Raw genomic sequence first — 25,709 nt, forward strand, 5'->3', positions numbered from 1 at the left:
TTGTGACAGAGTTTTCCTAGTTAGGGAAATAGAGAAAGAGAAGACCCCAGTGTCCATGAAGGACTTCTGACTTCATCTGTCTGCAGATCTCTGAGGGAGGGCTTGGAATATTTTGCTTTTGTACTAAAAAACTCTCTCTGTAGTAACTGGAGATAATGAACCTAAAATGTTTATCTGACTCTTAACAGGTGATACATGGACTGAGACAATGGCCTATGTGTTTTTCTGGGGAAGTGCAAGCTCTGGAACTTTTGCCATCATCCTTTACAATGGCAAGGATTTTGTAGATGCACCCAAGCTGGTCCAGAAAGAGAAGATGGACTGAATTTGTGTGTGTGGAAAGCGGCTTGGTAGTGAGGATTCCTCGAGCCACACTTGGAGTCTCTACTGACCTGCTTTCCACACTGAATAGTGATCTTTTTAGCGTTGGCGGTGTTGGGGGGACGGAGGAGAGAAAATAGTGTCTTATGGTGGTGGTGGCAGCTTTCAACTGAGACTTGACTCAACAGTCTTTAGTTGCAATGGTCTTTGGAATATTGCATTAGTGGAGTGGGCTCCACTCTTATTGAGGTGGTGCAAAGATGCAAATCAGCATCTTGGTGTCTGGAATGTTTTAGGGCATAAGTGGACTGTGTCAGCTCATAGTCTGTCTGGGCTGTTTCAGCTGAGTATTTGGTCTCTGGCTTGACAGGTGAGAGCTCTGATGCTGTTTGTGCATCAGAATACTCAGATGTTGAAGCATTAATAATGGAGCTTCTAGTCTCTGAATAAATACAGCTTCACACCAATAAAATGTCTTGTTCCAAGACGTACAGCTGTATTATATTTATTGTGATAAAAGTCCACGTTAAGGAGTCCTTTGTGCATATTCGTGTGTGGATTCTTTTCACTAAGTAGAAAAGATATTTTGAATCCTAATGCTCTTCTAAAATGAGCTTTTGTCCTGTCGTGTTAATCTAGGACTGATGCAATATTCTACTCATCATTGTTGGGTGAAAGGGCAGTGTAATTGGATGTTCCTGAAGTTGCAGATGTCTTGCACTGTTTCAATACTACAGTCTCCAGATGATACGTTAGTTAGCAAGTTAAAATACAGAATTTTTCTTTCTAAAGATGTAAATGAGATCGAAGAATGTAAAAATCCTTTGCAGTGTTTCTTGAACCTTCCTTATGCTAAAGGTCCAAAGTATTCCATTACTTCAAGAATGGGTCGCAACGTGAAAGGTGAACTCCATATTGTTTTGCTTGTCAGCTGCTTCTATTCTTGGTTATGTGGAAATTTATGAAAGAAGGAATAACAACTGGAGGAGAACGTGTTTAGTCTAAACTCTGTGTTTGCACTTGGGAGCAGCAGCTTGCTTCTCATGCATGATATTGTAACATACTCTTCAAAAGACAAAAAGCTGCAGAATCATTTGTGCTGGTCAATAATAAATGTGTGTCTTTAAACTTAGCGCTTCCAAGCTGTAAAAAAACCCGTAAGTAAACCTAATTGAGGACCAATTTTAAACTCTTTTGTCACTTATTTTTTATGGTTTGTTCCAAACCAGCCATGGAACTTGCTTAAGGCGCTGTGCTTTGTTTAATAGTTCCTGTAAGTACAGCTGTATATTCAGATTGTGAGTGTACCATTTAAAAGGGGGGCAAGGGAGGAGGAACATGTAGAACGCTGGGACGAGCACAGTTGAGGCTAGAACACAAAACACTGGACTCTGGGTGTTTCCTTGAGTTACAACTGAAAATATGTACAGATTTTTGCAACTGTTAACTGTTCATTTTAACCTTGAATGTTTCCGGAGGCCTCTCCGGGGTCTGTGTAAACATAACCTGTTCATAAGCACTAGTACTTGCAAAGTATCTGTTTGCTTCTAGATGCTGTAACGGAAATACCAGTTGGCAGTTAACTGGAAAACCCTCTAACTTGAAGTTTTCAAAGGTGAGCTCCATTACGGGCTGGAAGTCCCAGAACACCACAGACTCTGCATTTGAAAGGCACGGTTTTGATGGCTCTCTGGCATTTGAAACTTGGTGTGGTTGTCTTGCAGTCTAGAACCTAAATCCTTGCATCTTTGGTGAAGAATTTGTTGCAGCAAAGACCGAACTTGAATCGTTAATATAAAAGGTTTGTAAGATGTGGAGTAGCGCAGGTTTTGGAAGTTGGAAAGCACCTGCATTTCAGTGCTTTGCATAGAGTCTGTATTTCTAAAATCACAAACGGTGTTCTCATAAATGACAATAAAATGTTCAACTTTTCTAGATAGCTGGTCCGTGGTGTGTGTTGTGCTTTGGAGTGGCTGTTCCCAAACTAATCCTTAGGGAACAGTTCCTCACTGGAAGGACGCTTTGCTTCCTTCTCGGCTCTACAGCTGCAGACCTTGCTGGTCCCTGCTTCAGTACTGGTGCCTGTGCCCTGGTGTTGGTGTTGGGCTCACGTTCCAGTCTTCGTCACCGTGGCTGGATCTCTGTGTAAGGACCACTATGGCTGAACCTCCCTCATGTTTAGTCCCAAGTGTCTCCTCTGCTCTGCTTCTGCCAGGACAACCTCAGGGTTTTCACTGACCACAGCAGTAGGTGCTCGGGGTGAAAGGGGAAGTTGTCATCTCCCTTTCCCTCCCCTACTGCAGGCACACATCAGCTCTCTCAAGTTTGGGGTTTTTTCCACTGTGTCATTGGTCTGTTACAGACTCAAACATGAAAGGTGATTGCCCAGACACAGAGGTTCTGAGCTGGGCCTTCCTGAATTAGTGACAAAATAGCATTTGACAGAGCTTTGTGTGTATGTTTTAGATGGATAAGCTTTCATCATGCAGGTAAATTCACACACACAGACAAAGTTACTATTAATTTCTTAAGAAATACGTAAATCTGTACAAAACTGTATACAATATTTGTATAAAGTACAAACTGTAACCTTGGGCCGTGGGTTTAAAATTAAGTGTTTTTTCTCTAAAATGTATTTTTTTAATGTGGTAAAGCAGGAAGAGCTGGGAGCTCCTAGGAAACAGCTTGGCTTTCTTGCCCCGGCGGGCGGGGCCTCCCGGACGCTAGAGGGCGCTGGTGCACCTTCGTCCGCGCGCGCGCAGCGGCGCTTCCGCCCATTGATCGCTGCGTTGGGCGGCCGCTTCTGGGCGGCGGCGCGGCCTGCTCCGAGTAACGCGCCCGTGCCTCCGGGCCTGCCCGCCGAGGGACTCCGCTCTCCCCGCGGCGCGGCCTCCTCCGCTCCCCTGCCCGAGACCGCCCGGCCGGAGCTCCGGCCTCCCGCCGCGATGAAGCTCGTCAGGTGAGCGGATGGAGGCGGATTGCCGGTGCCAGGCCGCGGCGGGAAGCAGGCCCGCGCGTTCAGCCGCCGCCCGGCGGGCCCATATCCCCCGCTCCCGGTCCATGGGGCGCTCCGCCGCCGGCCCCCGTTAGCTGGCGGTGGGGGGCTTCTCTCCCGTACCGCTGCCTTGGCCGTGCGGAGCGGGAGCTCAGCAGTACCACCCTTCGGGGGGAAACCCCGCCATGTTGGGTTAGAATTGCCTTCGTGAGGCGGTAGCGGGGTTTAAACGCTCCCGTCTGTGTGCGGTGACGGTGTGCCTGGGGGTGCTGGGTTGAGCAGTGTCTGTCAGTCGGTGCCCCAGGCCCCGGTGGTTGGCCAGACGCGGGGGTTTGTACCTTGCTCTCGCGTAATGCTTCACTGACCGTCTGCCGCAGAGTCCGAGCGCGCAGCCTTTGGGAGCTAGGGATGTGGGAATACTTCGGGCAGATCTTTTTTTCCATAACGGGACGTTAAACACAAACGGCTTTACATGGGAGTGAGCCATTTGATTTGCTTTTAATTCCTAGGTTTCTAATGAAGCTGAGCCATGAGACTGTGACCATTGAGCTGAAGAACGGGACCCAGGTGCATGGCACTATCACAGGTACGGCGGGCGGGAGGCTGCAGCGGAGCGTTGCCTCTTACCCATCTGCTAACGACTGGCTTGGACCCAGCTCTTTTGTTTTGTACTCCCTCTTGCGGGGACCTTCTCTGGGAGATGCAGGAGGTGTTCTTTGTAAATTACATCGTTGTGTGCAGGCAGGGGAGTGTTTGTTACAGAAGAGCCCAGACTGGCAGAAGTTGCAGTGCAGAGCAGTGAAAAGCCAACCATGAAAGCACTTGGAATTTCAGTCAGTTGCAGATTGTCTTTGACATACTGGTGGCCAAATACACCCGTGGTTGATCTTAGGCTGCTGATCTACTTACTCTGTGATGAGCTTTCTGTGAATAAGGTGCTGCTGGGAGGCAGTACATTCTCTGTAATCCTGGGAGCTGGGCTCCAGCCTTCACTTCCAAACAGGCTTGGAAGTGAGGGAAGGAAACATTTCCAAACCATTGGCCAAGCTGTGGGAAGTGTGATGCTCTCTTAGGATGATGATGCTGGTGAGGCAGTTTTACTGCCATATCAAGCTGGTGGTGGAGGTACAGCTGAGTTTTGATAAGGTGTCTCAGTACATCTGACTTTTCATCTCTGAAGGTGCAGTAACAATAGAAACGTTGCAGCGGAATGCTAGAAGAGGGATTTCTTTTTTGATGGCACATGTTAAGTGCTGGTATGGTCTTAAAATCAGTGAAATTTTGGGTTTCAGCCTTTTTATCTAAAAAGGCAGACAATTTCTGTTGAGCTCGTTTTTGCTCTTGTTAAGGTGAACTTCTAAATCGTAGAATCCCGGACTGTTTTGGGTAGGAAGGGACCTTAAAGGTCATCCACTTCCAACCCCCTGCCACAGTCAGGGACACCTTCCACTAGATCAGGTTGCTCCAAGCCCCATCCAACCTGGCTTTGAACACTGCCAGGGATGGGGCAGCCACAGCTTCTCTGAGCACCCTGTGCCAGCGCCTCAGCACCCTCACAGGGAAGAACTTGTGCCCAAGAGCTCATCTCAGTCTCCCCTCTGGCTGGTTGAAGCCATTCCCCTTGCCCTGTCCCTACAGGCCCTTGTCCAAAGCCCCTCTCCAGGTTTCCTGCAGCCCCTTTAGGCACTGGAGCTGCTCTAAGGTCTCCCCTTAAGGAGCCTTCTCTTCTCCAGGCAGAACCAGCCCAGCTCTCTCAGCCTGGCTCCAGAGCAGAGCTGCTCCAGCCCCCACAGCATCTCCATGGCCTCCTCTGGACTCGCTCCAACAGCTCCATGTCCCTCTTGTGTTGTTTCCGCAGAGCTGGATCAGGACTGCAGGGGGATCTCCCCAGAGCACAGCAGAAGGGGAGAATACATCTTTGCATATATTTACATTGAGTGCATGGAACAGGTTTGAAAACACAGAGGTTGATGGGGGATACATGGCAAAAAGGAGTCCTGGTGCTGTGAACCTGGTCTCCTGCTGATGCCAGAGGTCCTTTGCGTAAGTTCGTGGAATGTTATTGTCTGTCAGAAACTTCTTTGTTGCAGAAAAAGCCTTTATGGTTTATTATATTGTTCTCATGTACTGAAAAATAAGCAGACTATTCTGTTTGCTTTTAATAGTATCAGCGAGTGATCTTGTTCTGAGAACATTCGTGTTAGCATTGCTGTAGAGATGACCAGGAATGTAGATGGAGCACATTGTATTTGATGAAGCAAACCCTTACAGTTATGCTGATGAACGTGCTTGATCTCCTTTCATTCACTCACCCCAGGCTGCTTTTAGAAGCCCTTCTGCCCAGGCACTGTTAGTAAAACAAAATAGAATTCAAACTTGGCAGAGTTGTATTCCTGGGGATTGCTGAGGTGCTTTTTTGGCCAGTAACAATCTGCTGACATTTGGCAAAGTTTGGAACGGACATTATTTTTCTGCCAGATCCATCAGCTTTGAGTAGACGTGAAGGCACCACTCTGGTGTCTGATTGCAGCAAGCTCTGTTGAACCCAGCTGGATAGAAAGCAAGCAAACTGCTTGTCTCCTGGCCTCAGTGCTCTTGCAGGCTTAATTGTTGATCAGAATCTCTCATTTTCTGTAAAAACTTCATGCAGTCTGTGTTTCTAACATGAGAATCTTCCGTTTACACTGGTGCATGAACTGCGTCCATCATTGCTGGGCCATCTCTTCTTGGGGTGTGGGTTGGCCAGAGCAGGCAGGTTTCATGTCATGTGAACCTTGCACCAACCAAGTGCAGGTGCTGGAGAGCTGTGTAAAACCTGGAAGTAAGGGGAGAGGACAGAAAAATCTATGGAATAAGCACAGCACAGTGGTGGTTCTGTTTCTGGCCTGCTCCTCACTCATTTATCTTGGTAAGACATCCTACAGTTTGTCTTTCTGCGTTTATGGAACGAGACTATCCTGATTTTTAGCACAAAGGGTTGTTTGTGCAGGAGTTGGAACGAGTAGAAACTGCTGGGGTGGGTGTCACTGAATTAGCAGGTGTTTGTGAACGGCAGTTTCCATCTGGTTGGAACTGGATGATCTTTAAGGTCCCTTCCAACCCAGACCATTCTATGATTTTTCTAAGGCTTACAGAAAACGTTTTTCCTCCTGGTTTGCTTCTCTTTGAAGGCGTATAAAGATTAGTATTAGAGTTCTGTAATAAGCAGCAGTTTACTTGTTGTTCAAAGGAATTGTTTTAACCATTTACAAAATGGCTCTTGCCTAGATCCAAATCGCTAGCAAGGAGGTGCTAAAGGCAGCAATTGCTAAATTAGGGAGCATAAAACCAGCCAACAAGGGACCATCTTAAAGCCTTTCATCCCTGAAATCAGACTTGTTTTGTTTCAGGAGTGGATGTCAGTATGAACACACATCTCAAGGCAGTGAAGATGACACTGAAGAACAGAGAACCTGTACAGCTGGAGACGCTGAGTATTCGAGGGAATAACATCCGATACTTCATCCTGCCTGACAGTTTGCCTCTGGATACTTTGCTAGTGGATGTTGAACCAAAAGTGAAATCCAAGAAAAGAGAAGCAGGTTAGTTTGTGCTTTCCTGATCTGTGTTCGCTCTGCCTTTGTATGCATTGTAGCACTCTGAATCTGAAGGCATCGGATTTGCATGTCTTAGTATCTGCATTTGGCAGCTAGTTCTTTCATCTCAGAGGGTTTGACACTGGACAGGCTAAGTCTGCCTTCCCCGCCTTAGCATCTGTAGAGCTTTCTTTCATGTGCAGTCATAGGTACGGCTTTTTATACATCTGTTTAAAAAAATGTGTTTTTAAGCTTGAGTAAATCTTAATCACAGGACTGTTGAACAAAAACCTTCTCTCTAGAAGCCTGACAGTCTAGAGAGCAATTCAGTGTTAATCCACACTGTTTAAGGTTAATAACCAGTAAACCCCAGAAGGTCTATAGGTTGTCTTCAGGCACTGTGTGTTTTGCCCAACAGTTAATCTGTGTACTTTTAAAATAGTAAGTTGTAAGTGAAAGCTAATTGTGCTCTAAATGTGGTACCATTTCTCCTGTAGCTAGTGTTTAGATATTTGGATCTGTGGTTTTTGATCCATGTGTATGTTACGAATTGGTGTGCCTACCTCACTGCAGTGGTGTGAGGAACACTGTGGTGTGTGCATCACAGTGTACAAGGGGTATGGCCACTCCCTTTATAGAGAACAAGGATAAAGCTCCTCAAAGTGTTTTGTTCCTCTCACATCTATTAAAAGCAATCTGACCACATGGAGGGAGTGAGTGTGGTTGGGTTGGGTTTTTTCTGAGCTTCACAATGTGAACAAGAACAGCACTATCTCTTTTTTATCTTGGAGAGAGGAAAGGAGCTGTGATAGCGCTAGTTACCTCAGGTTCATCCTCCTTGCATCTCCAGTGGACTGAAGCACTCTCAGACCGCTGCTGTGTTGTGCTGTGCTTTGCCTTAACCTGCAAATGCCCTCGGGCTTCAGAAGTGTGTAACACGGTGCGTGTCCTTGGCAAATGAGACTGTTGGTGGAAGGCAGGGTGCTGGCTGAGATACGTACATGGAACGTGTGCCTGGGGTCTTGAGTGTGCCAGCACTTTGTCAGTGCAATTACTGCTGATGCATGTAGGTGCTGTAATCATTCAGTCAGGTGTTGATGCTTCGTGTATTTCACAGGGTCAGGCTGTTGCCAGCAAACCCAGTGCCACCAGCCTTCACACTAATTTGTGCCTCTGCTCTGTCTGTATGGCATTTCTAACCTAGGTAGGGTCAGGTGGAACAGAGGCATTGTTCCAACCTCCTGGCTAAATGTGAATGCTGGAGTGTGGCTGTTACCCAGCCACCCACTTCCATGGAACTTGAAGTATCTTTCTGAGCCCTGCACTGACAGGCTTCTTTGAAATCAACCAGACCTGGTGGGACAGGTCGTGTTTCTTTAGGAGAAAGAAACCCCTTTATGAGAAAGGGGTGAAATCACGTTACCACAATTTGGATCACAAGACCTACAGCAGTTGCTTGTAGCCTCAATTATTCTGTGATTCTGCCTTCCGTTTACCATAAAATAGCAGTTTTTGAAAGCAGGAGCACACAGCTGAGCCCATGGCCTAAGAAGCACATCGGAACTCGGGAGAGGCATCATTGAAAACTGGGAGCTGTTTGGGGGTGGGATCCTTTCAAAATGTGCCTGAGAAAGGCTGAGTTTGGGAATCTCACAGCATGTTAAAACTCACCATATTTCCTTAGCAGAACACTTGATGAACCACAGTGCGAGCTGTGGCAAGAAAAAACGTCTTTTACGCTGTAATGAATAGTACCAAACTACTCTTGTGTATGCTTTTGTGATGCCTGAAAAACTAGATTATCTCAAAAAGATGAAGAAAAAGAGAAATAAGTTGTCTGTCAGACTTACCTTACATTTGGGAGCAGCAAACTGTTATATCCCCTTGTTTTGTGCAGTGAAGACTGTAGTCTGTGGCAGTGGTATACTGAAAAAGCTAACACAGATGATGGAAATACTGCCTGAAACTTACTGAGCATTAACAAACTTAATACCTCATCACAGGGAAGCAGTATGTGTGTTGTTTATGCTTGATAGAGAATGTTTTAATCAAGGTGAAAGTGAGTCTCACATGATTTATCCTTTCTGTTTCATCTGCTCAGTTGCTGGAAGAGGCCGTGGCAGAGGCCGTGGCAGAGGCCGAGGTCGTGGAAGAGGCCGAGGAGGCCCAAGACGGTAACTTCTCACCAGGCAACTGTTATCAAATCGTGGGCAATTTCGAATATTTTTTTGTACAGGTCTTGTTTATGGTATCCATTTTTAATAAACTGGGATGTGAAAAAGTGTCTTTCCTTTGTTAGTGAAGCCTGGGGCTAGCGGCGCGTGGTGTCAGTGGTGGTTGTCATCATCGAGGTTCCACCCACCCCTAAAGGCCATACAACTGCCTCTTGCCTTTTGCCCCAGAGCAAGAGACTTGTCTTGGTTGCCATTAACATTGTTTGTTTGAAATTAATCCCTCTTTAATAAGGCATTTGCCATCCTCTAATGGTTATATCAGTAAGACACTATATTAAGAACCCGCATCCCATGAGTGTCTCTAATGTTGTTCTTCAGAGTAACCTCTTTAAAGTTCACAACTATAATTTTACTGGGTTTTTATTACATGAAGCTTACAATTTAAACATGTTGCTTTCTTTATAAAATGGTCACATAGGGAAATGAACCAGTTCTGTGGAACAGCTGGATTGTTACAGCTCACGGTTAGACTATATCTGGGCATGAACATTGGCAAAGCTAATCCTACAGCCTGCTTTTGTTTGGTGAGGCTTGTAAAGCAGCTTTAGCACAGATTTCTTCCAGTGTACTTAAAATGCATCCCTAGAAAATACAAAGTACAGCACAGCGCACAGTTACATACTGGAATTGGAAGTTTACTACTTCTGGAGGTGAGAGAACTGCAGCTCATGAATATATATGTATATCTATGTGTATATAAGTACATATAAACTGCTTTGCTGGACACAAGTAGCAAAGAAGCAGTTCTAGCCGCGTTTATCTCCAATACATCCTGCTGACTTCTCCCTTGTAGGAAAGGGATTGTCACATTCACGTTGCAAGACTTCAACAGTTGCATCTGTTGATGAAAAACATGTCATTCCAAATAACATGCATGCTTAGTAGTGGCTTTCTGGAATGGTAAGGGTCTTTGCTGGTACTTTGGTTCAGGAACATGCTTAGCTGGTTGCTCACGTTTCCCCATAGGCAGTGTTACAACAGAGGGAAAGAACTACCTAACCTTGTATAGAGGGTTGATGTGCTGGTTAATTTGTGCTAGCATTTTGTGAGCTGCTCTTGTGTTTTCCCCTCTCTCACAGAGGCCTTTTTAAAAGCTTCATCTTGTTACAGAAGAGCTCTTTGTTTTTCCAAGCCACTGTGGAACCTCCTAAGAGCACTTTTTGGTCAATATAGCACCCACAATTCTCAACTCTAGAAATAGCTGCTACAAATAATGGTTGCTGCTGTCTTCCAGAAGTGCCCATCCACTGGCGACGGGGGTAAAGGTCTTCCCAAATCCAGCTGTGGGCATTCAGGCAGTGGTTGAAACACTTTCCCTCTTCAGTCTCTTCCTTATAAATGTTACTAGTGCCCCTAGGGGGATGCACATGATGGATGATGCCACCAGCAGCCCGATCATGGCCAGGGCATAGCCTGGGTAGTCCTTTGTCACCAGCTGCCCCTGCAAGAGGGAGAAGCAGAGTTGGATTTGGGGTGGTTCTATCAGTGTCCTGGAGCAGGGTCTGGAGCGAAGCTGTGAGTGTGTATCAAAACAGGACACCCATGGAGACCAGCGCTGCCCTCAGTACTTTTCTTTGTCCCACCCTACAAGCTTAAAATTAACAAAACCAGAGCTGCTGACAGAAATACTGAGGGAAACTTAACTTATACAAGCTGTGGGAAAGACCAGATTTGGGCTTGATTGATTTTTCTTAATGAGGTAGCTTCGCCCTGATCTCTGTCAGGTCTCTGTGTTCCTCTCCTGGAGCCTGTGGGCTCATGCTGACACCCAGTCACCAGGCCAGGACTGCCACAGGTCCCAGGAAAACGTGTCTTAATTTGTGTGTGCTAGGAACGTTACCAGAAAAGATTATGAAAACAGTGATTACTTAGCCAATTGTAATTCACTGTGATAAATACACAGCTCAGCATTCATAGAATCCCAGACTGGTTTGAGTTGGAAAGGATCATCCAGTTCCAACCCCCTGCCATAGAAAGGGACACCTCACACTAGACCATGTTATCAAAGGCTCTGTCCAACCTGGCCTTTAACACTGCCAGGGATGGGGCAGCCACAGCTTCTCTGGGCACCCTGTGCCAGCGCCTCAGCACCCTCACAGGGAAGAACTTGCACTGAAGTGTTCTGTGAAGAAAAATGTGTATGGTAATTATGGAAACAATAATAATTAGTATGAATAATTATTATTTCTTCCAGCAGCAGCTCGGGTCTGTTAAAACACCACTAAATTTGTTCAAAATACTGTACTTTGAAAATAGTTTTTTTGTTTATAGTTTGAAGATGGTATTTGGGTCTTCAACATTAACAAAATGTGACTGTTTGAAAGGTACAATTAAGAATCAAGAGGGAAATGACTGCATTTTACACAACCATTGCACTAGGTCATGTTTTCCCTGGATTACCTTTCCACAACATTAAGGCATGTCCCTGGCTCCAGCTTCCACCCTTCAGGAGGCAGTTTTGTAGAACAATGTAGTATTAAGGAGGGCTCAGTTCCCTGCAGGAATTAAGGGAAGTTTAAAAACAACCCCTAACCCAAAACTGTTTTACCTGTGTGGCATCCCATGCTTGGTATTGCAGTGTTCCCGTGAGGATATAGTCGGTGAGGTAAAATATAAATAGGCTTATAATTAGCAAAGGACTGGCAAAAGCCCACATAAGTTTCCAGTACCAGTTGAGTTTGCGTCCAATCATGGTGTAAAGATCCTTCTCAAATCTGTGTTTAAGAAGAAACCAACAATAAGCACATGTTGAGAACAGCTGCGCATGTCCATACCTTCATCTTGATTACTGCAAAGCCACCTGCAGAATTAAATAAGCAAGATGGGAAAGTGGAGGACAGTTGGCCAGAAAAGTAAGGAGCAGAGAGGTGTTGTTCTTCAAGTGGGATCACAGAGTGAGAATGAAATCAAGTAAGAGAACAAGGCTTCCAAGAGGATCCCAAACTGAGGAAGCGTAGGTAGAGATAGGTACAGCAGGAAAAGTCCTGAAGTCCGAGTTCAGACCGTTACTGATGGAAGGAGATGGAGAAAAGCAATGATGCTTCAATACTGTGCAGAAGACACCGCGTGGTTTGGTGTGGTTGAGTTGTTCTCACCACTGTTACTCAACTGTCCATGAGGAAGATACTGAGGATGGTACCTAAAGCCACACAGGAAGCCTGGATCCACCTCACAGGCATTGAACTCATCAAGACTGGAATACCAATGTAGGTGCCAGTCTGCTAGCACGGTATGTGTGCAAACAGTGCAAATGCTACAACATTTCCCTTTAGGTGCCTTGAGCATAAACACCTCTGCTGCTTAAAACCTTCCTGGTGCTGAATCTTGCTTCTACCCACAAGGGTTGACCTGGGAAGTGTGTGGATCTTTGAAACCAGGCCTGCAGCACTGTGCTCACACTGAATCACTGTGAAAGGAGAAGCACCTCTGGTGGAAGGTGTCCTTGAGACCAAAGATGAAAGCAGGGAGCCATGTGTACAGCTTGGACACCACACAGCCCTCAACCCAAGGCACTGGAAAAGACTGCAGGGCAGGGGAGACCCCATCACCTTGCAAATACCACATGCAGCAGAAACATCTCACCCAAGGAGGTGTTTATTCTGTATTCACTCCCCCAGCTAGCCCACTGTGAAGAAAAGAGGGTCCAAGCTCTTTCTTACCTTCTTATCCCATAGATGTAACACACCGCGATGGTTTCTACCAGCACGATGAGCAGCAGCGAGAGGGTGGCTGCGTAGTCATTGAATATGTCAAACCAGTAATTCCCAGCCTCCGTGGTGAAGATGAGGCCAATCACACAGTTAATGAAACACACAGCACCTGCGTGGGGCAAACGGGACCCTGCTGTTACACCTGGAAAACCAAAAGCTCATGGGATGTCTGGTGATTCCTGTTGGGAGGCAGCTTTCGGAGGGGAGAAAGTGATTATTTTTCCCTTTGGAAAGGCCCGTCTCTGTGTGTGTGGCTCTGCTGGTCTGTCCTCCTCAGAGCTGCAGTCACAGCACATCACCACAGCAGGGTCAAGACAACAGTCTTGGCTACAGCCTTGTCACATGGAGAGCAAGTCCGGAGGAGGCCATGAGGATGATCAGGGGCTGGAGCACCTCCTGTATGGAGACAGGCTGAGAACATTGGGGCTGTTCAGCCTGGAGAAGAGAAGCTGCGTGGAGACCTCAGAGCAGCTTCCAGTGTCTGAAGGGGGCTACAAGGATGCTGGAGAGGGACTCTTCATCAGGGACATCATAGGACAAGGGGTGATGGGTTCAAACTGAAACAGGGGAAGTTCAGGTTGGATATAAGGAAGTAGTTCTTCCCTGTGAAGTGTGGCAGGGGATCGGAACTGGATGATCTTAAGGTCCTTTCCAAGCCAAACCAGTCTGTGGTTCTATGTGTGTGAAGCATCTGCTGTTACTGCTGGGCATTCAGCTAAAAGGTTTTCAGGTGGGACAACTGATTTCCGTGCCTGAATAGGAGTGTTTATTGCTTTTGGCCAAAGACTGAGGTGGCTCACAGTTGAGATACTGGAGATGTGACTCTCAGTCACTCAACGCAGGTGTCTTGACACTTGTCCTGGCCCTTTGCCACTGGTCAGTAGACACCAGTCTGAGGGAGCTGGGGTGTGCAAACACAGCCATGATTGCCCTGGGCACTGTTCTTTGAGAGCTCCCAAGGGAAGGTGCTGTCCGATCTGGGCAGCATGTTTTATGCTCCCTGCTCCACCTGATGTCAAAGAGGAGCCCTCAGCAGCAGTGGAACAGCAAAGCTGTGCTCTCACTGGTGGCCTCTCTGTGCCATGGTGGGCACTCACCTGAGATGACCTCCTTGGGGAAGCGGGTGGCAATGGCCCTGCTGTCGGTGAGCGGTGTGAGGATAGCAGCCGTGTTTCCCAGCATGCTCCCGATGCCCAGCATCAGCAGCATGACAAAGTAGAGCACAGAGTACAGCTGGGGCACTTCCATGTTCTTGATGGCTTCGGAATAGACGATAAATGCCAGCCCCGTCCCCTGGACAGCCTGATGATGAGAAGGGGACAAGAAGTGAGTTATTGGCAGCTCCTCAGCTCCATAAAGGACATAACAATGGGGACATAAGAGACGGATCCTGTGCCACAGCAAAATCCACCCATGGGAGTGTTTTGCACAGCAGAGGCAGATGAGGTCTGTGCTGGTTTAATCACACTGCATGGAAATGGTGTCGTGCTGCTCGCAGCATCCACCCCAAACCTTCGTGTCCTGTCCTGTCCCTCAGCCAGAGCCAGCAGGACAGCATCAACACCTGGCTCCATTGCTAATGACCCAAGTGAGCCTCTTGGTGGGCTGAGCCAGTGCCCCCTTGTCCCATCCCATCCCATCCTGAGGTGTGGGAATGAGTCCCTCCGCAGGTCCTAGCCTCACGTGGTGCTGCCTGGGCTGGGGGTGAGGACAGGAGAGGGTGGCCTGACTCACTGTATCTAGCTCAGCTTCCAGGCTGCAGTTCTTAAGCTGTGGTGATAACTGAGCATATTCCCGTGGGTGCGTGGCCATGAGGTAGTCTTTCATCTCGCTGAGGTTGTCCGCCGTCAAAGAGCCTTCCTCCAGGTCGAAAGTGTTCATCAGCAGCAGGATCACCCTGGGAAAGACCACGGGAATTTAATCCTGGCTTCCAGACCAAGGGATAAAATTGAGGTTGGTTTTACATCCCCTTCTCCATGAGCCCCATCCCCAAGGGATGCTCTGCCAGCCCCAGGGCTCCAGTCTCCCTAGGTGGGAGCATCATGCTGGGACATAGATGACCTTGTGTTCATCTCTGCTTCAGAATGAGCAGCTCCTGCACCCACACTGCTGCTACCAGGCAGGTATTTTGAGTGCTGATCAGTAGCTCTTCCCCTTTGATCTCACAAGCCTTTTGGCAGCGAGCAGGGCTCAGCAGCTCCATTTCCCCTCTGATCAGCAGATAGATTGAAAGCCATCAAAATAGGAATAAGAGTGTAATTGCTGCTGTGCCAAGCACTGCAGGAGAGCTTGCTACCTCAGGGCTTGATCCTGCAGGCTCTGGGCCTCTCCAGAGCATCACTGCCTAGGAGCCTGAGCTCCTGGCAAAGGGCTTAGCCTTAAAGGAGGGATCTGAGCATCTCCATGTTTTAGTAATCAGCATATACCAGGACATATACCCACCACAGCATATACCAGGACAAGGTAAACTCTGCCCAGGCAAACTGTGGTGCTCTATCCCCCCACTCTCTCCTGGACCACTCTGCTTCCCTAAGAATTCCTGTTAGCCTTTGCATAAATGCATGGAGTTGGATGTCTGGGCACCTCCTGACCATTAACTCCAAATCACCTAACAAAGGCAGGAAGGACCATGCAGATAACAGGAAGGCCTGGATACTCCCTTATCACATCAGCTCTTTGGAGATGGTAAATCATTCCCAACAAAGACATTACACCAGGATGAAAAGTTACACTGACTAAAGCCACTCATCTCACCCTCTATAAACAGTGGTGCCAAGAGAGCCCCTTTGAGCTCTTCGGGACTGTGGACACCTCTCAAAGCCCCTAAACCCTCGAAGTTTATGACATAGGGGGATTGTCTGCCTGGGCCGTTACTGCTGCTCACTGATCCTCAAACGTTTGCCCCTTGAGAGTACTGAGTACATGAGTATATTATTATTAATAATAATATAGTAATACCAGTAATATTACTTGTTAAAGATTGCTCTTGGGTGCAGTGACATCTATACATCTATATATCCACACATCTCCATCTTGCTGTGTTGTGTTAGTTTAGCTACTTAAGTGTAAGTGCATGTACATTAGCTTCAATACTCAAGTGTCTTAGAAACCTTGTGATTCATTTTAACAACACAGACTTCTATTAAATTGCATTTGTCATCCCTTAGACATAAACCATTGGCCAAGTCTGATACTACGTCTAAATCCAGCCAAAGCAAGGGGATCTCGTCTGAACCTTGTCACTCAACAGGAAGGTCTCCCTTATTCCTTTGTACCTTCAGTTTCTATACACATTACTGCAATTCCACTCTGTGTGAATCACTTTAATCCTGTATAAATCATTACCAATCCAGACATGATCTCATCTTGTATGTAACGGAGTGGACCTTGCCATTGAGTTCTGTTGAATCACACACTTAGAAATTTCCATTAAGATCACGTCTATTACTGATTCCTTTAGCCATCCTATACACTCAGTTCCACAACACAAACACCCTCTTGACCTGGCGCAACCAGGTGTCAAAAGTCAAGCTGCCTCTGGCCTTTCATCTTAGCCTTCATCACTTTAAATAGCACCATTAGCTTTATTAGAGCAGTATCAGGGGTGGTCTCAGGGCAGCGCTCCACGCTGTTGTTTATTTACCTCCCCCTCTTCCCTTCCACTTGCCCAGCTGGGGTGGAAAACAAGCAGAATGCCAGGACTTACTTGTTGAGGCAGCTCTCGTAGTTAAAGGTCGCCTTGAAGCCGTAGATGGAGAAGGTGACGATGCTGGCGAAGATGGAGGTGGTGCTGTTGATGAGCGAGACGATGATGGCGTGCCGCTCGCAGTTGTTGCTCGGCTCGTTGTAGCTGGCGAAGGCGATGAGGCTGCCAAAGCCCAGCCCCAGAGAGAAGAAGATCTGCGTGGCAGCACTGATCCATGCCTTGGGGTTCGATAGCTGCTCCAGCTGCAAAGGCAGATGTGCAGAGCAGGAGTGTGGGGCTGCGCACAGATGCCCGGCACTGCCCCTTCCAGCCTGTGGGGATGGGGATGGGCCCCTTTGTGTGCCTGTTTTAGCTCAGAGGTGGGGTTTGGGGCAGGGTTACTGCTCAGTCTGACAGTAACCCGCTACAGGTTATAGAATCATAGAATGGTTTGGATTGGAAAGGATCTTAAGATCATCCAGTTCCAACCCCCTGCCATAGGCAGGGACACCTCACACTAGACCATGTCACCCAAGGCTCTGTCCAACCTGGCCTTGAACACTGCCAGGGATGGGGCATTTACCACTTCTTTGGGCAACCTGTGTTGATGGGCAGGTCTTTTGGGGCAGGAGAAAGCAAGCAGCTTATGGGCACTGTGGCAGAACAGCCTCCAGCCATTCCCATTTGGGGTTTCCAGCTGCCTGACCTAAGCTACTGCTGCAAACATTCGATACAAGCACAAGCAGCAGCACCACCTTTTGAAAACCCTACATGTTTGGTAATGAATAGCATTTCCTGAGCAGTTCAGTACAGATTTTGTGTACCTTTGGTGTGAACATGTAGATAAGCCCATTCACAGCTCCATGAAGGGTTAATCCTCGGATGAGGTATATGATGAGAACGCAGTATGGCAAGGAGGCTGTTACATAGACTACCTGGCGGAAGGAGGAGAAATACCTTGGTCTAAGGAATACATAAGACAGAGCTCATCTGCTATGGTCAGTCTCAGACCTCACAGAAGGTCAGAATCAAACTTGAATGAAACAATTTTAACTCAGATGTGAAAAGGACTCTAACTTCATGTGACCCAGATGGGGGTGGAATTAAACCCTTCCATTGACTTCCATGGTCACCCCCTGGAGTTGAATCTAAGTGTTCAATCTCCACGCTGGAAAAAGCCACTTGCAAAACAAAAAAGAGAGAATCTCATCACCTTCCCTTTGCTGGGATGTGCCCCAATGGCTCACCCAGAAACATACACAAAAACTACCTGAAACCCACTAAAACTAACTGCCCAAACCCCCTGCTGCTCCTGCAGAAGGGAAGCAGGGGTAGCCCCTGCCTTCGTGCTGCTGTTTCAATGCTCCTTGACTGTTTCTCTCTTTCTTGCCCCAGGGCTGCAGCAGGTTTCAGAAGTTGCTCTGGGTTTAAAGGCTCTTGGTTCCTGTGCTTGGCTAAGACGATTTGGGGATTACAGCCCTCAGCTCGCTGCTTAGTGCAGGCTCAGCCGGGACATTGCTTCCCCCCCTGCTTCCGCACAACCTCTGCTGTGAATAAAAAGTGACTGACAATGCCTGGTAGATGTCTTCTTGTTGTTGCAAAGACTGAGGAAGAGATGTCTCCTGCCCCTGCCGCAGCACTGCTGTGCTGGGTGGCTTTCCGCAGGGCCAGCAGCCTGGTGGCTGGGTTTGGAGCAGGGGTGGCTGCATTCAAAGGACTTGTCTGGGTTATTTCTATCAATATCGCTTCATGTTTTGGTTGAACCTTCTTCGGTTGCAGCTTAAGAGAGCGGCAGAGGCAGTGGGGCTGTGGGAGATGCTGTAACCCCAGGTAACAGCCACTCATTTATCCTCCCCATGTCATAGAATCCCAGACTGGTTTGGGTTGGAAGGGACCTTAAGGTAATCCAGTTCCAACCCCTTGCCATGGGCAGGGACACCTCACACTAGACCAGGTTGCTCCAAGCCCCGTCCAACCTGGCCTTGAACACTGCCAGGGATGGGGCAGCCACAGCTTCTCTGGGCACCCTGTGCCAGCGCCTCAGCACCCTCACAGGGAAGAACTTCTGCCTTAGATCTAACCTGAACTTCCCCTGTTTCAGTCTGAACCCATCACCCCTTGTCCTATCGCTACAGTCCCTGACGCAGAGTCCCTGTGGGGCTCAGCAGAGCTGTGCCCAGCTCTCACCTTGCCGGTGGACTCGGTGCCGCGGAGGATGCAGAGGTAGACCACGAGCCAGGCCAGCGTCAGGCAGAGCGCCTGCTCCCACTGCACGCTGCCGCTGGCCTCCAGCGACGGGGAGATGTTCAGGGTCTGCCGGTACCAGAAGTACTGGGTGGACGACGTCTTCTCACACTCCTCCTCGTAGCCGGTGCGGTTGCTGTTCAGGGGGCAGGTAGCCCATGGCAGGGGGTCCTGGGAGGGAGGGACAGGGAGGAAGAGCTCCTGCTGTCAGCACACAGGGAGAACCGAGGTGCCAGCGGGGATGAAGGTGAGCGGGGCTTTGTGCCCAGGGCTTGCTCGTGTCCACGTTGTGTTCCCTGGGGATGGGGATGGGCCTCTCTCTACGAGACATTGAGGTCTCTGCTCCCACAGCCTGCCCTGACCCTCTTCCCTAGGGATAATGGCCAGACCCTCTCCCTGAGGACTGAGCCTCTCTGATGCTCTAACCTGGGAATGACTCTCCCCCAGGGCCAACCATCTCCCCTGCCTTCAGACAGACCCATCCCATGGTGCTGGACACCATGGCCACCAAGGCACATGCGAGCAAGCCATTATGGGGCTGTCCCTGACCTGCATTTCATGGTGAGGAGAAGCCACCCCAATGCCCCCGGGGAGCCGCTGGAAGGGGATATCATGGCCTCATTTTTCCCTCCGGAGAAGCCCTGGGAGGGTTTCTGGGGCTTTCAGGCCCCCCATTCCCAGCTGAGAACGGTGCCATGCAACAGCCAGCACCAGTGCAAAGCCACCACAACCCTCTGTGGCCATGGCAAGGCCAAGCCACGCTGCCAGGGGCCCACTCACCTGGAAGGAGTGGAAGAGGTACCAGAAGGCCCAGGCATTTATCACATTGTAGTACATGGAGAGGAAGAAGGAGACGACGACGCTGGCAACGCCTGTGGGCATAAAGGAAGGTGCTTTGTCAATGGCAACACCCCAAAACAGCCAAGACCCCATAACAGTGGCCATGGGGGGGATTTCCTGTGCACAGGGCAGGCTCGCACTGCTGCAGCTGCCTCCTGCTGCCCTCAGAGCCATCTTGCCCTGGAATTTACACTTTAGCCCCTCTGGGGTGAACATTCAATACAGCCTTAAAAATGTGCGTTGAAGCCAATTAATGATAGTTTGGGTTATCAGGGTCATTTAATAACATAATAATGTAGCTAAGAGTGGGCTATGGGAGAGACATTGAGGGGCTGGAGCGGGGCCAGAGAAGGGCAATGGAGCTGGTGCAGGGCCTGGAGCACAGTGTGATGGGGAAGGGCTGAGGGACCTGGGGGGTTCAGTCTGGAGAAGAGAAGGCTCAGGGGGGACCTGATCGCTCCCTACAACTGCCTGACAGGAGGATGGAGTGAGGTGGGGTCGGTCTCTGCTCCCAAGGAACAAGGGACAGGACAAGAGGAAACGGCCTCAAGCTGCACCAGGGCAGGTTTAGATGGAGCTGAGGAACAATTCCTTCCCCAGAGGGTGCTCAGGCATTGGAACAGGCTGCCCAGGGCAGGGCTGCAGTCACCGTCCCTGCAAGTGTTCACACACCGTGGAGACGAGGCCTCAGTGCCATGGGTTGGTGGTGGCCTTGGCAGTGCTGGGGAGCGGTTGGACTGGATGAGCTGAAAGGGCTTTTCCAACCCGGCTGACTCCACGATCAGTAAATGATAGGCAAAGGCAGCAAATCAAGGTACAGTCTGATCACGCAACTTTGAGCTTATTGGGAAGATGCTCCTGGGGTCAAAGCCCAGTGCAGGCAGCCCCAGGGCTGGGTTCTGTGCTGGCCTTCCCACTGTGACTGAGGGCAGGAGGACTCACACCTCCAGGAGCAGGGGCCCTGCACGGTGGGTTGGGGCCTGGCCCCAATGCCCCGCAAGGGGCAGGGGAAACACGTGCCAGGAGGTGTGGGGGGAAACGCATTGCTCAGCCTGGGGAGACCCAGTAAAACCCCAGCTCCTACCTGGTTTCTCTCTGCAAGGCAAAGCTCTCCTCTGTCTAAAACTCACCCGCGTGCCCCATGCACTTACAGCTCCAGATGAAAACCGAGCACGTACCGACACCGCAGAGGTAGGGGCTTATGATTTTCCAGGCACCGATGCTGCCCTGCCGCATGCGCTGCCCCACGGCCAGCTCCAAGTAGAGCAGCGGCATCCCCTCTGCGATCAGCATGATGAAATAGGGGATCAGGAAGCCTCCTGCAGGGAAAACCCAAGAGATGGCACTGAGGAGATGGGCAGCAGAATAACACCATCACCACTGGGGGTCACATCACACCGTTAGGAGCTGGCTGGGGACGGATCCTGCCCCGCACCCTGTGTATGGAGGGAATGGCTCAACCCTGAGGGACATCTCACCGGTGGGGTCCCACAGGCCGGTGGGCGCTGGACATGGGAAGGTGCCACAGCCCTTGGCAGAGCTGGGGTTTCTGCTGTTAAAGTGTGCGTGGCAGCGCTGCCCCAATGCTTCGCTTTGAGCAATGCTGGGGGCTGGGGCTGTTAAAGGGTAACTGACTGCGGCCAACCCTTGTGACAGATAATGACAGAAAGAGGCCGAGGGAAAGGTTTACTTTGTGCGTGGCCAAAGCACTCAATGGAAAAGTAACAGCAAAGCGCATGTGGAATGGAGAGGTTTGAGTAACCACTGACACCTGTCCTGGCTTAAAAACACCCCAAACCCCCAAAACAAACCCAAAATGCTCTCACCCCTTCCCCATGCTGAGCCCGTGAAGGCTTTCCCCCAAAGGCCCTGCCTGCAGGAGCAGGAGCACAGCCTTCTCCCACCCTGTGTCTGCTCATCCCTGCTTCACCTGCACAGAGAGCCACAGGGATGCTCCCGTGGAAGGGAAGCAGCAGGCATGGGCAAACTGGTGGTGAGGGGGCAGAAAGGACCTTCCCGCCTGGCCATCAGGATGCGCTTTAGCTGAGAAAGAAAAGAAACCCTTGTCCTGGACTCGGGGCTCACTGCAGCACGAGCTGCTGGGCTGAGGCGAGCCCAGGACCTTCAGGGAGCCTTTCCTGCTGCCCTGCTTACAGCCAGCCACAGATGGTGACGTAACCATCTCTTATTTAGGGTTTAATCTGCGGCATTAACATTCCTGGCCGTGGGCTCCGTGCAGCGCCGCGCAGGAATGAATGCCGGCAGCGACTGGGGCAGAGAGCTGGGAATAAACACTGGGCAATAATCCTGTTTATTCTGGGAATTAATTTCCCCCCTCCTGGCTCTCCCGTTATTAACAACCCCTTTGTTACCCTGTTAGATAACTTCCTGTGCCGCAAGGGAGCCGTCAGAGGGTTAAGAGCTCGCACAGCCCCTCTGGCCCGGCCGGGTGCGAGCTGCCCCGGCAGCCACCGAAGGGAGATTTGCTGTGTACCATGGGGGGGTCAGGCTTAGGCCCTCCCAGCAGTGTTGCTACATGGACAGTGTTGGCTTTGGCACCTTGGAAGGAGAAGTGCCTTCAGGCTTGTTCTTCACCCCAACGTCCCCCTGCATCTAGGAGGGCTCAGGCTGAACCTCCTGCCCTTTGCTCTGCACCCTCTTTACATGCAGATATGGAATCCCAGAATGGTTTGGGTTGGAAAGGACCTTAAAGCTCATCCAGTTCCAAGCCCCTGCCATAGGCAGGGACACCTCACACCAGACCAGGTTGCTCCAAGCCCCTGTGTCTAACCTGGCCTTGAACACTGCCAGGGATGGGGCAGCCACAGCTTCTCTGGGCACCCTGTGCCAGCGCCTCAGCACCCTCACAGGGAAGAATTCATTCCTGATGTCTATTCTAATGGTTAGGGTTGGAAGAGACCTTAGAGTTCATCTAGTTCCAAGCCCCTCATCCTGTTACTTTTCCTAAAGGGTAGAACCAAAATGCCTCATGCAAGTGCCTCAGGGCAGCCATATGAACCAGCTCTTTATCTGCTGTGACCTCCTTGTTCACTTACACCCAGTGTTGCTCCCTATGGTACCAGCCACCTGAAAAACCAGCCCACAGGCCAGCCCCCTGCACTTGGCCCATGTAGAGTGTGCCCCAGGCCTGATCATGGCACTGGGCTTGGCCAGAGGCACCATTGCCTCTGCTCAGCATCCCTCCTGGTACCCAAGGGCTTCCTTGCTGAGCACTGCTGAGCACCCATCGTGCTGCAAACCCATCCCATTCCAGCCTGGCCCAGCCTGCTCATGGGCAGACTTAACTGCACCTATGAGGTCTGAACCCCCTGCTCTGCTCAGGTCGAGCTCTCTGGAGTGCAGCAGTGAGGAAGAGGTAATCTGCTGATGAACAGAAAGGCAGGAGGTTGTAAGGTCTGCAAATACCCTGTTTGGGTATCATCAGTGATAAGGGGTTTACCGCTCTGCTGGGCAGGACAAGGACTGGCTCTGTGCTTTTCTGCAAGGAAGATGCCAAACGAGCAGTTGCTGGCATCCCCCCTAAGCCCAGTGCCAGGCATAGCCAGCTTTTGAGCTCCTGAAATGATGTTTTGTCCTGATGCTTGGAATCCTTTGCCAGAAGGCAGTGAAAAACAGGAAAAGCAAAGCCTGCTGTCAGGAGCTTTGGCTTCACGGGAGGGAGAGCTGCTCTCCCCTGGGAATTTAACCAGGGAGCATAAAACAGAGGAGGAGCTATCCCTATAAAAACATGCTGTTCAGAAAACATTAGGGTTAATTTACCCTTTTCTTTCCCCAGGTTAATCAAGTGGCCCAGTTTTGGTTACATCACAGACTTTTCACCACTGCTGATGGCTGCTAAGCCTAAACCATGCAAAGCCTCCCCGTGCCTGACTTTTGGTGCCTGCCATGGTGAACCCATGCTGCTGGTGAACCCATCACGTGCAGTTTGGCTGTGTACAGAAACACCTGCATTTTAAGCTTTGTGGTGGACTTCACTGTGAGACTTGAAGTCTTCATCCTTGAAAGCATCTATGTAGAGGAGTAACACACCTGGAATTGCATCACGGCTATCATTTCTGCTATCTGAAACATCTTAGAAAGCTTCACCCACTGTAGCATCTAGCTTCTACTGTAACTTCACCCACTGTATTACCTGGCTTTTCCTGATCAGATCCCACAGAGCAGCTCTGATGCAGCCCTGGTGCTGGCTTTTCCAAACCCAGCATGACCCAACCCCTACCACCACATGTGCATTTAGAAGGAAGCTACAAGCCAACAAAACAAGCACAAAACAAGCAAAAACCACTTAAATAACTCAGCATGCTTCATCCTCAAAGGAAGAAAAGGCAGAAGCAGACCAAAAGCAAACGAGCAGATGCTCATCACGTCACTTAATGCACGACTGAGATGGGTCCAACACTGTGGCAACAGATGTAGTGTGAGAAGCAGCAGAAAACTGGGATGTCTTATAAAGAGAGGCTCTCTATAAGGATTCTTCAAAACATGAGTATGAAGCAGTGGTAGCTGTATGCTAGAAGAGGTTATTAGCGTTGGTGTTTAATCTAATTAACTGACTTTTGATTTCTAAGGAAGGACATCTCTTGCTGCTGTATGATACAGACATCGTCTCTCTCCAGTTTGGACCTAGGAGGAAGATAAACTTCCAAAGGGTTTTTCTTTCGGAGCCTCAACAGAATTACCCTTTGTTTTCAGTGCTTCCCAGGAGGCATTAGCTGTGGAACCCCTGTTGAGTAAGGAGTTTCAGCCAAGTTCAAGGCAGATTTGCAGCCAAGTTATCACCTCCTAAATGAAGGCTTTGTATAAAAGACAACGCAGTCATGACAGAAACTCAAAATGATAAACCTGTTCCTTAAGTTAAATTAGTGTAAGCATCTCCCCTTCCCAATATGTTCCAAGTGCCCACACCTGAAGCTACAAGGGACTGAACTAGTTTCTGATGCCTTCAGGGTGGTTCAATGGGGCAAGAAAGTAAGAAATTAATATCATGTGGTCCCACATCTCTCATTCTACCTCCATCCTTTTAGAAAACACAGGCCTTCCCACTTCATTGCACTTCTAGGAAACGTGTGTTGCTGTGTTGGGCTGGATCTCTTAGGCTAGACAATAGCTAAACCAAAGCAGCAATAGAAGAGATTGCACACCAACAAAAAGCCTGACCTCCTCCTCTGCCCTGGGCCCTGCCAAGTGGATAGGATGTTAGCACAGACAGCATCCTTTGGGATTTAAAGCTTGCCACACTCTGCCTGAAGGGAAGCAAGAAACATAAACCACACTCACCTCCTCCATACATCTGACATAGGTATGGAAACCTCCACACGTTGCCCAGCCCCACGGCGTAGGAAATGCAAGCAAAAACAAACTGCAGGGGATTGTCCCATAGCGGCCGGGATTTCTCCATTGCCTGCTTGCGGGCAGAGGTTCCAGCCAAGCCTTCCTGCCTTCACTCCTCTAGGTACTCTGCCAGCCCTGCCTCAAACTCCACGCCAGCCCGGCTTGGAGGGGAGGGAAAGGCTCCCCTTGCTCTGCTTGCCAATTCCTATCAAGCTTTTTAATTACTAATCTTATTAACAGGCACATACTGAAGTAGGAATGCTGGTAAATAGATTATAGACACACAGAGGACTATAATATTGGTACTTTGGGTGAATAGCTGCTTGGGGTTTGACTGGCATTTCTGGGAAGGATGTGAGCCCAGGGATTTTGATCAGCTCGCACACCAACTTGACACTGGGAAGCAATAACACTGGGGCTGCAGTCTGCTTGTGGAAATGGGACATTCCTCCCCACAGGACCCTCTCCCTTAGGAGGGGCATTCACATGTGTGAGGCACCAGCCTGGACTTGGTAGCACAGGAAAGGGGTTCCCACACCTTTAGGACTGGACTTCGTGGCTGTCAGAGCTGCCTTTTATTCCCAGTGTTCCTTACCCTGAACAGGTCTCCTTGGGCATCCCATTGCCTCTGATGCTCACCCCAACCAGCCCAGCATGCTCTCCAGTTCCAGAAGTGGCCATGAGGCAATTCCTATCATCAGCCGTGCACATCCCCAGCCTGCTGCAGCCTTGAGAACAACACTTCAGTTTGAT

The 25,709-nt window shown here is 49.4% G+C and overlaps 3 protein-coding genes across 5 annotated transcripts in view; 2 read left to right on the top strand and 1 right to left on the bottom strand.

Annotated features, from left to right (window-relative positions):
* The window catches only part of SACM1L (SAC1 like phosphatidylinositide phosphatase), a 31,942-nt gene extending 28,980 nt beyond the window's left edge, over positions 1-2,962 (top strand). Inside the window, exon 20 of the mRNA XM_080610166.1 lies at positions 189-2,962. Coding sequence (XP_080466292.1) covers positions 189-325 — 137 coding nt within the window. The 3' untranslated portion in view covers positions 326-2,962. The remainder of the gene's footprint in view (positions 1-188) is intronic.
* Positions 1,840-9,164, top strand: SNRPD1 (small nuclear ribonucleoprotein D1 polypeptide). 3 transcript variants are annotated; one of them, XM_080610168.1, is made up of 5 exons: positions 2,324-2,466; positions 2,976-3,280; positions 3,826-3,902; positions 6,706-6,897; positions 8,993-9,164. In XM_080610168.1, the coding sequence occupies exons 2-5, from the start codon at positions 3,267-3,269 to the stop codon at positions 9,067-9,069; spliced, it is 360 nt and encodes a 119-aa protein (XP_080466294.1). In that variant the 5' UTR covers positions 2,324-2,466; positions 2,976-3,266; the 3' UTR covers positions 9,070-9,164. The 3 variants fall into 3 exon arrangements, with proteins under 3 accessions (XP_080466293.1, XP_080466294.1, XP_080466295.1); XM_080610169.1 differs by having other exon boundaries at positions 2,979-3,280; XM_080610167.1 differs by lacking the exons at positions 2,324-2,466; positions 2,976-3,280 and adding an exon at positions 1,840-1,936.
* A 1,252-nt stretch (positions 9,165-10,416) lies between these two features.
* Positions 10,417-25,023, bottom strand: SLC6A20 (solute carrier family 6 member 20; the record flags this gene model as incomplete). Its single annotated transcript, XM_080610331.1, has 11 exons — positions 10,417-10,566; positions 11,674-11,839; positions 12,785-12,944; positions 13,933-14,137; positions 14,570-14,732; positions 16,542-16,783; positions 17,345-17,455; positions 18,708-18,935; positions 19,545-19,636; positions 20,783-20,923; positions 24,903-25,023. The coding sequence occupies 11 exons, from the start codon at positions 25,021-25,023 to the stop codon at positions 10,417-10,419; spliced, it is 1,779 nt and encodes a 592-aa protein (XP_080466457.1).
* Positions 25,024-25,709: the final 686 nt, after the last annotated feature.

Source organism: Psittacula echo, assembly GCF_963264785.1.
Source record: "Psittacula echo genome assembly, chromosome: 2".
Taxonomy (NCBI): domain Eukaryota; kingdom Metazoa; phylum Chordata; class Aves; order Psittaciformes; family Psittacidae; genus Psittacula; species Psittacula echo.

What these genes read in the sequence shown, in the direction of transcription:
- SNRPD1 (XM_080610168.1), top strand. An exon ending in GGTGCATGGCACTATCACAG is followed by an intron (nt 3,903 to 6,705) that starts GTACGGCGGGCG and finishes GTTTTGTTTCAG; the next exon opens with GAGTGGATGTCAGTATGAAC. An exon ending in ATCCAAGAAAAGAGAAGCAG is followed by an intron (nt 6,898 to 8,992) that starts GTTAGTTTGTGC and finishes TCATCTGCTCAG; the next exon opens with TTGCTGGAAGAGGCCGTGGC.